General features: G+C 42.0%; 1 protein-coding gene across 1 annotated transcript in view; it reads left to right on the top strand.

Moving 5' to 3' along the window:
- Positions 1-13,935, top strand: part of DROSHA (drosha, ribonuclease type III) — a 154,771-nt gene that overhangs the window by 15,268 nt on the left and 125,568 nt on the right. Inside the window, exons 6-10 of the mRNA XM_011980812.1 lie at positions 1,554-1,664; positions 1,899-2,130; positions 5,882-6,023; positions 8,371-8,525; positions 12,535-12,615. Coding sequence (XP_011836202.1) covers positions 1,554-1,664; positions 1,899-2,130; positions 5,882-6,023; positions 8,371-8,525; positions 12,535-12,615 — 721 coding nt within the window. The remainder of the gene's footprint in view (positions 1-1,553; positions 1,665-1,898; positions 2,131-5,881; positions 6,024-8,370; positions 8,526-12,534; positions 12,616-13,935) is intronic.

The following is a 13,935-nucleotide window of genomic DNA, read 5'->3' as shown; positions in this document are numbered from 1 at the left end:
TTCAAATTAAATTATATGAAAATACTTTTTCATCAGAATGGCAAAGATGAAAAATAACCGTGGTGACGGGATGTGTGGAAATGGGAACTCTTATGTGGTTTTGATGGTAGTCTAAATGAGTACTACCAAACTAGAGAGAAGCCTTAAAAAGTATACATCTGGGAAAGAATCTGACAAGTGTGCAAAGAACACAAATGTATTCATGATAGCATTGTTTATGGTGGAAGAAAAGTAAATGTTAACCTAAATGACTATTATTAGATTTGTTAAATTATGGTATATACTTAGAATAATAATACACCTATTAAAAATGCTCCAAATATAGAATTATTGAAATAGCTGTTCCTGATTTACTACTGAATGAGAAGGTCAGGCTATAACATTAAAACATTTGTGAAATATAGTGATTACCTCTGAGTGGTGTTATGTGTGATTTTTGTTTTATTTTTGTTTACGTTTGTGCTTTATTTTTTTCTACAGTGAATGTACATTGACAGTAATTTTTCTGGTAACAAAACTAATGATGCATATTGTAATGTTTAGAAGTTGTATAAATAATATATATACTCTTTCTAATCCTCCCCAAGTATACATACCTACACACATATATACATACAGACTTTGCCTGTTACAAAATTACAAGTTAGTGGTAGAGTTAATGAGAATACTTGTTACTTTGATCTGGATGTAAACTTTCATGGATAGTAGTAACTTTGTTAGTGGAGCTGTGAAGGCTACCAGCTGGGCTTACAAAGCAGTTTTTCTACTTAGCTGGATTCTCAAGGTCTCTGTGTTCTACCTGAATTTCTTGGGCTTAAATTAAAATCCACCCTATAGGTTTTGTTGTTATCATTGTTGTTTTGAGATAGGGTTTTGCTCTGTTGCCCAGGCTGGAGTGCATGGTACGATCATATCTCACTACAGCCTCAGCCTTTCAGGCTCATGTGATCCTCCCACCTCAGCCTCCTGAGTAGCTGGGACTACAGGTGTGCACCAACATGCCTGGCTAATTTTTGTATTTCTTGTAGAGACAGGATTTCACCATGTTACCCAGGCTGGTCTGGAACCCCTGGGCTTAAGTGATCCTCCCGCCTCGGCCTTCCAAAGTGCTGGGATTACAGACGTGAGCCACCATGCCCAGCTGATCCTATAGGTTTTTCCCTCCAAGTACATCCATCGGATGGGTCTTTGCAGATTTCAAGCCCCAGAAGTCAAGGAGATGGAGTTGTTTTTTCATCCTTCTTTATTGACTGAGTTAATATTAATATTTGTGAGGACCAAAATTAGGCAAAGTGTTGGTTCGCCAAGTAGTAATGCCCAACACTGGGGTTCCAGAGACATAGTTAGGGATGACATAACTGGTTCATTCTTGGATTATAATTATAGTCCTCAGGCTAAATTTATGGCCATATTGAGACCCTGTTTTGTGAAATTTTAAAGTCTTTTTTTCCTGGCAAAGACAGATGTGGAGGATTCAAAACTGGTATTCTAATTTCTGAAATTGTCCATACGTGGACATTTCCAAACATTTCGCAAATATGTTTTTCTTTTAGGAGTTATGGTTTATCGGTTGTTCCTGAACCTGCTGGATGCACACCAGAATTACCTGGGGAGATTATTAAAAATACAGATTCTTGGGCCCCACCCCTGGAGATTGTGAATCAGTAAGTAGATCTGGGGTGGGGCCTGGGAATTTGTATTTTTAAACAAGTAAACTTCAGGTGATTCTGATGCCACCAGACTGGTATTTGGGAATCACTGGTTTAACAAAAGTACACATGGTGATTTGGCATGGTATTCGTATTTTAGGCGAAAAATGCACCAAGTAGGTAAAATAGAATAGTTTTTATAATGGCAGAGTATTTTTAATAATTAATCTCCTTTGCCCTCTTTTGAAGTCGCTCCCCAAGTAGGGAGAAGAAGAGAGCTCGTTGGGAGGAAGAAAAAGACCGATGGAGTGACAACCAGAGCTCTGGCAAAGACAAGAACTATACCTCAATCAAGGAAAAAGAGCCTGAGGAGACCACGCCTGACAAGAATGAGGAGGAGGAAGAAGAACTTCTTAAGCCTGTGTGGATTCGATGCACTCATTCAGAAAACTACTACTCTAGTGACCCCATGGATCAGGTGGTAGGTCCGAAGTAGCAGACAAGCTGTAGACCAGGGTTTCTGTGTGTTGTCACTATTGGCATTTGGGGCTGGATAATTCTTGATTGTGGGGACTGCCCTATGTATTGCAGGATGTTTAGCAGCATTTGGGCTCTGCCTATTAGATGCCAGTAGTACCCCTCCCCAGTTGTCTTCAAATATTGCTAAATGTCCCTTGGGGGGAAAGATCACCCCCAGTTGAGAATCACTATTACAGACAAAAGCTGTTTTAAAAAGCGAAAGACCAAGAGTGCAGTAGGTTAATTAAAGTATCTTTTTACAATGAATTTTTTTTTTATTTGAGACGGTCTTGCTCTGCCACCCAGGCTGGAGTGCAGTGGCACGATCGTGGTTCACTGCAGCCTTGATCTTCCAGGCTCAAGTGATTCTCCCACTTCAGCCCTCTGAGTAGCTGGAACTACTGGGACACGAGCCACCGTGACTGGCTTATTTATTTATTTATTTTTTAGTAGAGATGAGGTCATACTGTTGCCCACTCTGGTCTCGAACTCCTGAGCTCAAGCAATCCTCTGGCCTTGGCCTCCCAAAGTGCTGGAATTACAGGTGTGAGTCACTGTGCCCAGCCTATTCTACATTTTTAATGATACTGGTAGTCTTGATACTGGTGGTTTCATAAGGTTTCATGTGTAACTAGTTTATGCAGTTTGTGGTGTGTATGTGTATATGTATGTGTTTTTTTCCTCCAAAATGAGAAATAAGGAAGAATTTGAGTTTGTCTCTTCGAAGTGTATCCTTGACCAAAAGAGCACCAACCCTATGAAGTTGCCCATGCATATCAGCTAGTTTTGCAGAAAGGGAGAGCCATTGTCACCCTTAATGGGCTGGAGGGAGGACTCCTAGAGCATATGCTGCCAGGGCTGGGGTGCCTGTGGTGGTACATTGCCATCGCAGACTCCACCACTATCTCTACATGCTCACTTCTCTTTTCTTTCTTCCATCTCCATTTTATTTTCTGTCCCTGTCTCCTTTTTGCTCTCTCTTCCCCTCTTCCTCTCTTCCCCTTAGGCATTATGCCTCCATCCTGTTAGGCATATTTGCCACAGAGTAGGCATGCAGTAATGTTCATTGATTAAATGAATGAGTGGACATCTCATTCATTTAATCAATGAACTCATGTACAGATTTAGGGCCTGAAAAGTTGCAGATGTTAGATTTAGTGCATGGAATTAGGTAAGAGATAAGAGAGGTTTTGTTTGGAATTTTGTGAAAATAGCTTCTGTTTGGACTCGATCTGTGGGGAACTTGAGATTTCTGTGTTTTTGGAAACAAAGAATTTGAGAAGTCTCTCATAGTGGTGTGATATTTTATTTGATAAATTAGAGCAGGCTTTTAAGTCATAGTTGATGTGGTACAGGGAAGGGATAGCTCACATACTGTGTGCTTTCACGGTGCCAGAACGTTAGTCCATGCTTCTCATGTTGTCTTAGTTAACCCTGAAAATACCCCTGGCAAGAGGGTCTTTCTGTCAGTTAGAAATGCTGCTGGGAGTAATAACACCTGACTAAGTGGGACTTAAACAAGCTGGGTTTGTTCTTCTCATGATAAGGTACCTGGAGGGAGGCCATGGCTGGTGTTCACTGAGTGGCTTAGTGATGGCAGGCCCTGCTGTCTTCCTGAGCATCTTCCACAGTTGCAGGATGATGCAGGACCAGCAGGCCTCAGGTCCTTATACACCTGTGTCCCCACATGCAGGATGCAGAGGGCATGTTGGGTGAGCATTCTTCCAGTGTCTTGCCCAAGCTCTCCTTTCATCCCTTGACTCCCCTTCCATCCCTTTACCAGAGCCATGTGACATGCCTACCCCAGGGATTTGTTTTTCCTTACTGCCATGACAGAGTTCCACAAACAGCATGGCTTGAAACCACACACATTTGTCCTGTCACAGCTCGGGAGGCCAGAAGTCCAGCTTGGGTCTCACTGGCTCCATCAGGATGTCAGCAGGTCTGTGTTCCTTTATGGAGGCTCTGGGGAAAATCTGTTTTCTTGCTCATTCAGGTTGCTGGCAGAGTTCAGTTCCTTGTGTCTGGAGGACAGAGGACCTTGTATCCTTGCTGGCTGTAAGGTCAGGGCACTTCTTCGTTCCTCCAGGCCATGTGCATTCCTTGACTTGTGGATCCCTTCCTCTGTCTTCAAAGCCAGTAATGGTGGTTGAGTCCTTCTCATGGTTTAAATATCTCTTGCCTCTTTTTCTGTTACATCTCTGACCCCTGTTGGCAAAGGTTCCCTGCTTTTAAGGGCTCCTGTGCTAAGATTGGGTCCACCCAGCTGCAAGTCCGTTTTGCCATGTAAGTTAACATATATATTTAATTTCTGGGGATTAGAACATGGACATCTTTGCGGGGGTGGGTGGCTCAGTCTACCTTCCCAGAGATCAGGAGTTCTCTGCCCCAAATCTGATAGAATACTGCTTCTATTAGGAAGAAGGAAAGAATGGCTGCCATAGGTGTTATTATTCTTAAAACAATAAAGATGAAGACACCGAAGTTCAGGGAGTTTAAACAGGCAGAGCTGGTTGTTTTTTTATTACATATTTATACGAGTATATTAAAACTCCAGTGTAGGAGGAAGACTGATAAACTCAAAAGGCTGACATTTGCCTTTGAGTTTTGTCGTCTGTGGTGCGGAGAAGGTGATGAGGATGTCAAAGCTATACCGGCATTGCCACTCTCAACAATGAGATGCGGCCTGAATTATCCCTTCTTCTGGGTACCAGATTTTATGATTTGCCTTAATTTTACATTTGGCAGGTCTGGTTTTTACATTTTAAAGCTACTAAGTCAGAGTGTGGACATGTAAAATGATTTTCAGCCTGGAAAATGAGTGAGGAAAAGTGGAAAATTTTCTCTAGGAATGCTGCGTAGAGTCCCATGTTTGTTCTATGTGTTTGTGTGTGTGTGTGAAAGAGAATGTGTGCATTTTATATCCTCGTGTTTAAGGCATGAGTGTGTGTGTGTTTGTGTGTGAGAGAGAGAGAGAGAGACAAAGAGGATATATATGATATTCCTTGTTCCTTGTTGGATTAGTATAGGAGAAGACAGATTATCAGTGATTTTTCAGTAGGAAGTGTACCTTCCCTAGGGGGGTATTTGGTGTCAGTTGTTACGATTCTCTGAGGTCATGATTTTTAAAAAAATGTCATGTTAAGAGGGCGTAGATGAACTGTTATAATGTTTCTTTTCTTTTTTTTTTTTTTTGAGATGAGGTCTCATTGTGTCACCCAGGCTAGAGTATAGTGGCACAGTCATAGCTCACTGCTTCCTCCAACTCTTGGGCTCAAACAGTTCTCCTGCCTTAGCCTCCCAAGTAGCACAGGCACATACCACCTGGCTAATTGTTTTCTTTTCCATAGAGTTAGGGTCTTGCTATGTTGCTCAGGCTGGTCTTGAACTCCTCGCCTCGAGCAATCTTCCTGCCTCCGCCTCTCAAAGTGTGCTAGGATTACAGGCATGAGCAACCACACCTGGCCTGCTCTAATGTTTCTAAATGTTGGCAAGGCACATTTACCTGAGGACTGTGTCAGCGATAAGTGTGTGTTTGATTCATAGTATGATTGCCAGTACTTGAGCGTTTTGTTTTTAAATGTTTGTTAAATTGAGGGTTGAAGAATAGCATCTTGCTGTTAAAAATGCTTTGATTACCTGTGAGATCTTACATATCTTTGATATGGTTGTTATTGATATAGTTCCTAATAGTGATCCTTTATTTTTAAAAGGGAGATTCTACAGTAGTTGGAACAAGTAGGCTTCGTGACTTATATGACAAATTTGAGGAGGAGTTGGGGAGCAGGCAAGAAAAGGCCAAAGCTGCTCGGCCTCCGTGGGAACCTCCGAAGACGAAGCTCGATGAAGATTTAGGTGAGTCAGAGTCATTAACTAGTCTGAGACCGTTGCTGTTATAGCTTCATTCCTGAATTTTGGGGAAATACCCTTGAGAGTCCCACACTGAGATTTCTTCTTTTTCATTTTATTTTTCTTAATTACAGTCAGTAAGATACATAGAAGTGGAACTTCCTTCTTTTTGATCATATTTTTCCGTAGTTATATTTGACAGAATACAGCCGTGATCTCATTTGCAAGGCTTGCCAACAAGGGTGCCCCTTAGAGATTGTCCAGTCAGAAGAGTTCAGCATCTTTCCAAACGAAGGAGCCTGTGCCCCCTGCCTCTCATGAGGACAGACGTCCTTCGTTGGCCCTCTCCTTTGCCAGGTGTGCCTGGTTTGATGAGGGAAACGACGACTATAGCCCAGCTCTGTTTGAAGGTTTCCACTCGTGTAGACAGTTTGCATAGCTTTTTCATAAAGTGGTCTATTTTTTCATTTGTGTGTTCTGAGGTTCCAAGTAGGTGGTGAGATCTTTGAGGATGGAAATTACTTTTTACCACTTTGTATCCTTAGACCCTAACAGAATGCCGTGCACAGATGAGACATTCAGTGTGCATTTACCTGCATGTTCTCTCTGGCTCTCATCTGCCCACCTCCATGACATCCCACATGCTGAGAGGCAGTTATCCATACTGGGCAAAGGCACCTGAGTCGGGAGCTGGATGGCCTGGATTTGAATCCCTGCTCTACCACCTACTTGATATGTGACCTTGGTCCAGAAGTTCGTCTCCATCTCAGATTTTTCCCATTTGTAAAATAGGGATGACAGTAGCATCTATCTCATGCAGTACATGTAAATACAACTCCATGTTGGATTTTATTATGCTACTACTACGTTAATCTCTTATAGGATTAATTTATTTTAAAAACTAATTATTTTTCTTTTTGTAGTGATGGAATCTCACTATGTAGGATTAACTTCTAGGTCTTTTTTAAAAAAAATGGTGGTAAATACACATAATATGAAATTTACCATCTTAACCATTTTTAAGCATACAGTTCAATAGGGTTCAACATGACATTGTTTGCAACCAGTTGCCAGAACTATTTTCCTTTCATAAAACTGAAACTCTGTACCTGTTAAGGAATAACTCCCCAGACCCCAATTCCCTGTTCCCTTATTACTACTATGCTGCTTTCTTTCTCTATGAATTTGACTCTCAGGTATCTCATATATGTGGAATCATGTATATTTGTCTTTTTGTGACTGGCTTGTTTCAGTTAGCGTAAGTCTGTGTCTGTTTTCATTCAGTCACTTTAAGGACTAACATCTTCTCTTGCTGTTATTGAGGGAAAAAAATGTCAAGTCTTTGGTCTTGCATTCCCAGCCTTCACTGTGGCATTCTCAGCACTCCCAGCCCTAACCTCCCAGTGTTTTTCTGTGTGGCCCGCGCTCTAGCTAGTCCACTGTATTTTTAGCTCCATGCTTTTGCCTATGGTGCTCCCTCTTCATTTCTTTCTTCTTCTTTCCTCCTTATCATGCTTCTCCCATCCCGTTGCAGTGCTTGGGTCACATGTGCTCCTTCTTTGAAATTATCACCAGCCTTTCTGGATCCCAGTGAAACAGCCCTTTTGTGGATCATTACATAGCTCAAGTGTTAAACTACATACTACTACTATGGTTTTTCATTTTATCTGACATTGCTCATTGAGTCTTACTTTTTCTCTAAAGATGTTTATTTTCTTTGTTTCCCCAACTAGATTGTGACTTAGCATTGTCTATTTTTTTTTTTTTTTGTGGTATTGCTTAGTAGAGTATTTGGTGTAGAGTAGGCCCTTAAGTATTTTCTAGAAGAATAAAGAACTCTTCTTACCTTTAGAGGTTTAGGTCATTTGGAAGTCTCCACAAAAACCAGTTTGTCAGCCGGATGCGGTGGTTCATGCCTATACTCCCAGCACTTTGGGAGGCTGAGACGGGCGTTTCACCTGAGGTCAGGAGTTCGAGACCAGCCTGGCCAACATGGCAAAATCCTGTCTCTACTAAAAATACAAAAGTTAGCTGGGTCTGGTGGTGGGCACCTGTAATCCCAGCTACTCGGGAGGCTAAGGCAGGAGAATCACTTGAACTTGGGAGGCGGAGGTTGGAGTGAGCTGAGATCATGCACTGTACTCCAGTCTGGGTGACAGAGTGAGACACCCTGCACTCCCGCCTGGGTGACAGAGCAAGACTCTGTCTCCAAAAAAAAAAAAAAGGAAAAAAACCCAGTTTGTTAATTCCATCAGTTTCTGTGTTTTTCTCCCAACCCCTGTTAGAGAGTTCCAGTGAATCCGAGTGTGAGTCTGATGAGGAGTTTCTGTGTTTTTCTCCCAACCCCTGTTAGAGAGTTCCAGTGAATCCGAGTGTGAGTCTGATGAGGACAGCACCTGTTCTAGCAGCTCAGACTCTGAAGTTTTTGACGTCATTGCAGAAATCAAACGCAAAAAGGCCCACCCTGACCGGCTTCATGATGAACTTTGGTACAACGATCCAGGCCAGGTGCGTGTTTTTATGCCCTTGCTGTGAAGGTTGCAAACCCAGACATAACGGTTATTGCTCTGGGCTCAGAAGATGCATGTTGCCTTGTATTGAAACTGAATTTTACTCTCAGGCTTGTGTCCTTCAGAGCTGTTTTTTTTCAGCTTCGGGTTCAGTTCCAAAGCATAAGCACCAGAGCAGCTGTCCCTTGAATCATTTTTGATGATGTTTGTAAATTCCGTGTTGGGGAGTGGAGTAATGGCCCTGCCTCATTAAACTTGGAGTAGATGGAAGAAGACACATGGTAGGATGAGAGAGAACTGGGAGGTCTTTTTAGAAGTAGTTCACCTGGAAGGTATCTTGCTGCATAATAGTAAATAAGTCCTATAAAATTTCATTTTTTTTAGTTGGTAACAGTCACAAGTTCTCTTCCTTGTTAAGCATGTTTGAGCTAATGACATAATAGGTGGACATAATTATTTTTATTTTTAATTACTGTCTTAATATGAAGTAATACATAATAAAATTAGCATTGTTAAAAAAGATTTGTGTCACACAGATATATAATACGTACAAAAATTGTATCTTTAATGCATGTAAAGTTAGGAAGCATAATAAAGCATATCTATAAAAAGATAATTTAAAATTTATATTTCATGAGTAAATTTATAATGTTCTATATTAATTAAAATGCTTTTCTCCTGGTTCTTGTTAGACGACAGCTATCCATCTTTTTTTAATAGAATGTCTGGGAGAAATGTATTTTGTGTGTTCCTTTTACTCTCTTGGAATTGAGCAGAAATGTTTGCAAAACTGCCAATGCATTTTAAAACTTGGTTTTCTTTTTAAACAGCTTTGTTGAGTTATAATTTACATATGATACAATTGTACCTCAAATTTATAATCCAGCATTTTTTAGTATATTCATGGGGCTGCACAACTATCACTACAATTGAATTTTAGGACATTTTTGTCCCCCCTAAAATAAACTTCCTCCATATATGGGTTTTTTTGTTTTTTTTTTTGAGACCTGGTCTCACACTGTTGCTCTGGCTGGAGTGCACTGGCGCAATAACGGCTCACTGGAGCCTTGACTTCCCAGGCCAAAGCGATTCACCTGCTTCAGCCTCCCAAGTATCTAGGACTATAGGGGCGCCCCACTATGCCTGGCTAGTTTTTTTTTTTTTTTTTTTTTTTTTTGAGATAGAGTTTCATTCTTATTGCCTAGGCTGAAGTGCAATGGTGCGATCTTGGCTCACTGCAACCTCTGCCTCCCGGGTTCAAGTGATTCTCCTGCCTCAGCCTCCCGAGTAGCTGGGATTACAGGCATGCGCCACCACGCCTGGCCAATTTTGTACTTTTAGTAGAGATGGGGTTTCTCCATGTTGGTCAGGCTGGTCTTGAACTCCTGACCTCAGGTGATCCACCTGGCTCAGCCTTCCAAAGTGCTGGGATTACAGGTGTGAGCCACTGCGCCTGGTCTGCCTGGCTAGTTTTAAAAAATTATTTGTTAGAGATGAGGTCTCGCTATGTTGCCCAGGCTGGTCTCAAAACTCCTAGGCTCAAGCAGTCTTCCTGCCTCAGCCTCCCAAAGTATTGGGATTACAGGTGTGAGCTACTGCACCTGGCCCTCTAGTCTTTTTACTTGACTGTTGTTTTCCTGTTTCACAAGAAGCCTCTACACTGATTTCCGTGGATACCCGTTTCTATCAGAAATTCAACAGTGCTTTGTGTACAGTCTCTGTAATGCTGTTTAGTGTTACTGGTTTTGTGTTCTCTGTATAGTTGAGCCTTGTGAAGGGCTGAATATGTAGGATCCCAGACCTTGATAAAAGGCAAGCATGTAGGATGTCTCCACTTCCCTGGAGATCAGTGAGCACTAAGTTAATTTTTTATATTTTTCATCACGGAAGTCATGACTGGCATTAAGAGTGTGTTATAACTTTTTTTTTTTTTTTTTTTTTTTTTGAGACAGAGTCTCCAAAAAACTCCTGCTCTGTTGCCCAGGCTGGAGTTGGAGTGTAGTGGTGTGATCTCAGCTCACTGCAAGCTCCACCTCCCAGGTTCAAGTGATTCTCCTGCCTTAGTCTCCCCAGTGGCTGTGACTACAGGCTTGTGCTACCACGCCCAGCTAATTTTTATATTTTTAGTAGAGACGAGGTTTCACCATGTTGGCTAGGCTGGTCTTGAACTCCTGACCTCAAGTGATCTGCCTGCCTTGGCCTCCCCAAGTGCTGGGATTATAGGCATGAGCTATTGCACCCGGCCTTAGGAGTGTGTTATAACTTTTTTTTTTTTTTGCGCGATAGAGTTTCATTCTTATTGCCTAGGCTAGAGCGCAGTGGCACAATCTCAGCTCGCTGCAACCTCTGCATATCTAGTTCAAGCAATTCTCCCTGCCTCAGCCTCATGAGTAGCTGGGATTACAGGCGCCCACCACCACGCCCAGTTAATTTTTGTGTTTTTTTAGTAGAGATGGGGTTTTGCCACGTTGGCCAGGCTGGTCTTGAGCTCTTGACCTCAGATCCGTCTGCCTCAGCCTCCCAAAGTGCTGGGATTACAGGCGTGTGCCACTGCGCACAGCCGTGTTATGACTTTTGATGAAATCCTGTTACATCTCTTGTTTGCCAGCTGTTACTTTAGATAATGTCTTAACAGAATCTTTCTTTTCGTAGTAATATTATTCCTCTGCTGTACCACCTGGATCTTTAGATTTTCCAAGAGGCTAAAGCAAAGTTACAGCTTTTTACTTTAACACTTTTTTTTCAAAAAGTCTTACTGACTTTTACATTTTAATTGGACATACTGAGTTATAAATCTCAATAACTTTAAAGAAATATGTGTGTGTATATATGTATATATATTTTTTCTTTTAAGGCTAGTCAAGTGAAGAAGCAGTGGGAGTGGAGAAGGAATGAAGAAGTCTAACTGGCTGTGATCAATTATTTGTAAAAACCATTACACTCTGACCAGCCTATATTTTTAAATTATTACAGAGAAAGAGAAATGGAACTCCACTTCTTCATTTTCCCTATCTGAGCTCTGGTCTTGTTTTTCATTCAGTATTACCATCTGTACCAGAGGAACTCATGAACCTGGCTTGTGAGGCCCTTCAGATTTTGATGTTAGTTCTGCTTCTTTTGGTCTTCTCCCCCACATAAATGGTCCATTTTATTTAGATGGGTCTCGTGGCCCAGAGCATGACGTGGACTTCCTGCCTTCTCTCCTTTTCTGATGGGTGCTGGTGCCTCTAGTGCAGCAGCCCTCTTGTTTTCTTGTCCATCCCATCTGTTTGACACCCCAGCATTACCTACTTTCGAGTGATTTTTTTTTCTTTTAAATTATGAAGCATATCATATATATGTTGTTCTCCTGTCTAGAACAGATATTCCTTGAGCACATGGACCCGCTGTTCTTTATCATCCCCTTGCTTAGCACTCATCCGTTCCAGAAATTTTGAAGAATTGCTTGCCTATGGAGCCTTGTGGGCGGAGTTTGTGGCACTAAAACAAATTCAGGGAAAGAGATGTAATCTAACCTGACCAGTGTGGGAAGTTTTTCTGGCTTAGTAGCATTTTCTTCTCTCTGCTAGTGAGGTACCTTACAGTTTCTCTTTTCAAAACATCGAATCCGCAGGTCACCTTCAAAACACTCTGTGTGTTCCTCCGGGATATAAAATTTGCTTTTGTGAAAGAGTCATTTTTCTTGAGATAAGAAATAGGGAAACAAAAATGTCCTGGGAATTGGTAGAAGAAGATGGGGGCAAACAGTGTGCTGACATTGATATTTTCTGCTTGGCTGCACAAATAACTCGGGAATGCAGGGTTGTCATACAGTTTCCCTTTATCAGACAATATAGAGAGTTTGCAGCTTTATTGGTTTTGGAACATCCGTTTAATCTTCTAACCGTGACAGCCTCTCAGAGCTTCAGTGCTCATGACATTAAAACCCACACATTTTCGGAGGCATCATTGTGCATGGTGTGGATTCTTCCCTCCAATAAAAACGAATTACATTGTGTTTCCGACAGATGAATGATGGACCACTCTGCAAATGCAGCGCAAAGGCAAGACGCACAGGAATTAGGCACAGCATTTATCCTGGAGAAGAGGTAACTGGTTTGGGTTATTATGTTTGTAATTGCCGAGAAGCCAGAAGTAGACAGATGTTGTTGCTGTTCTTTCCCCCATAAATGAAATAATACCATCAAAATTCTCTTCATATTCCCTGATAGTCTCTGTTACTGATAATTGCGGAGGAAAGCACTTGGGTTTTGGGGGTGGAGTGGGGAATGTTCTCGAGGAAACATGAACAAAAGTTTTAGTAGTTTTATTATTTAAAATAGGCATGGTGTATTTGATATGTGTTTCCCATTTTAAGTATTTTTCAACTGTACATATTGTAGTTTTATGTTTCATCATAAGTGGCTATGAATGGCCCTGGAGAGATGCTCTTACTAAAGTGCTCTGAGGTGCATGTCTTCTCTCTGTTAGTCTGTCCCTTTCAATTATTGTCCCTCATTTGTTCCCTTTATCTTTTATTTGTATAAGCTATTTTTGTTAATTCCAGGCTCCTCACTTTATAATTCAGCGCATTATATTTAAACACAGTATACATAAAACCTTAATTTCTATTTAAAACTTGTTTGAGGGCTCAATAATAATGGGAATAAAGACTAGGGGATGGTGCCTGATAATTTGAAATACTTGCATCACTTCTGCTCATTTGTCTTTGAAAGTAGGCAAGTGTAGCGAGGAATTGTGGGACAGGGTGGCATCTTGTGAGCGTTTGTGCACATGCCTCAGGTTGGGAGCTCTGAGATGTTGATGAGGGATCAACACCTGTGACAGGAAAAGAGCAGAGGTGGGAACTATTCCCCTGTGATGTGGGTCTGATCAGGCCTGGCTTATCAGAATTTGTGTGTGTTGTGCTGGAATGGCCGTCATACCCCCATCTGTCTCAGTCCCCACAGCAAGGTGCCCCAGGAAGGGCACGACCCTGGGAGAGGGGGCTCTGCAGCTGAGGCTGACCCTGAAGGAGCCAATAGCTATAGGCTGTGTGCTGAGTACACAGTGCACATTTGGACAGCAGGCTCTTCCTTGAAGGGAGAGGAGATGGGCAGTGGTGCCAGCTAGGGACCCGTAGGCAGGAAAGGCAGGTGACAGTTTGGTCTCCTGGAAGAATGGTCTCATTCTGGGGACTCAGCGTGGGTCATTGTATCTGGCTAGTTGGATGTTTGGCAGTGGAAGTTAGCTTAATTATATAGCTTAGCCTTGATAAGCGGGGTCCATGCTGTTGGGCTCATGGGAAGCCTCCTCTCTGCTGCTGTGGTCATTTCATTCATGTGCCCCTCCTGTCGCTCTGGGGTGGCTGAGGTCGGGGTGGCTGGCACCAACTGCCCCAGTCATTTTGTCTGCTTGGTACCTTGGTA

Source organism: Mandrillus leucophaeus, unplaced genomic scaffold (genome assembly GCF_000951045.1).
Source record: "Mandrillus leucophaeus isolate KB7577 unplaced genomic scaffold, Mleu.le_1.0 Scaffold218, whole genome shotgun sequence".
In the NCBI taxonomy this organism is placed as follows: domain Eukaryota; kingdom Metazoa; phylum Chordata; class Mammalia; order Primates; family Cercopithecidae; genus Mandrillus; species Mandrillus leucophaeus.
Note: the sequence above shows the minus strand (reverse complement) of the source record. Positions and strands in the feature narration are given on the sequence as shown.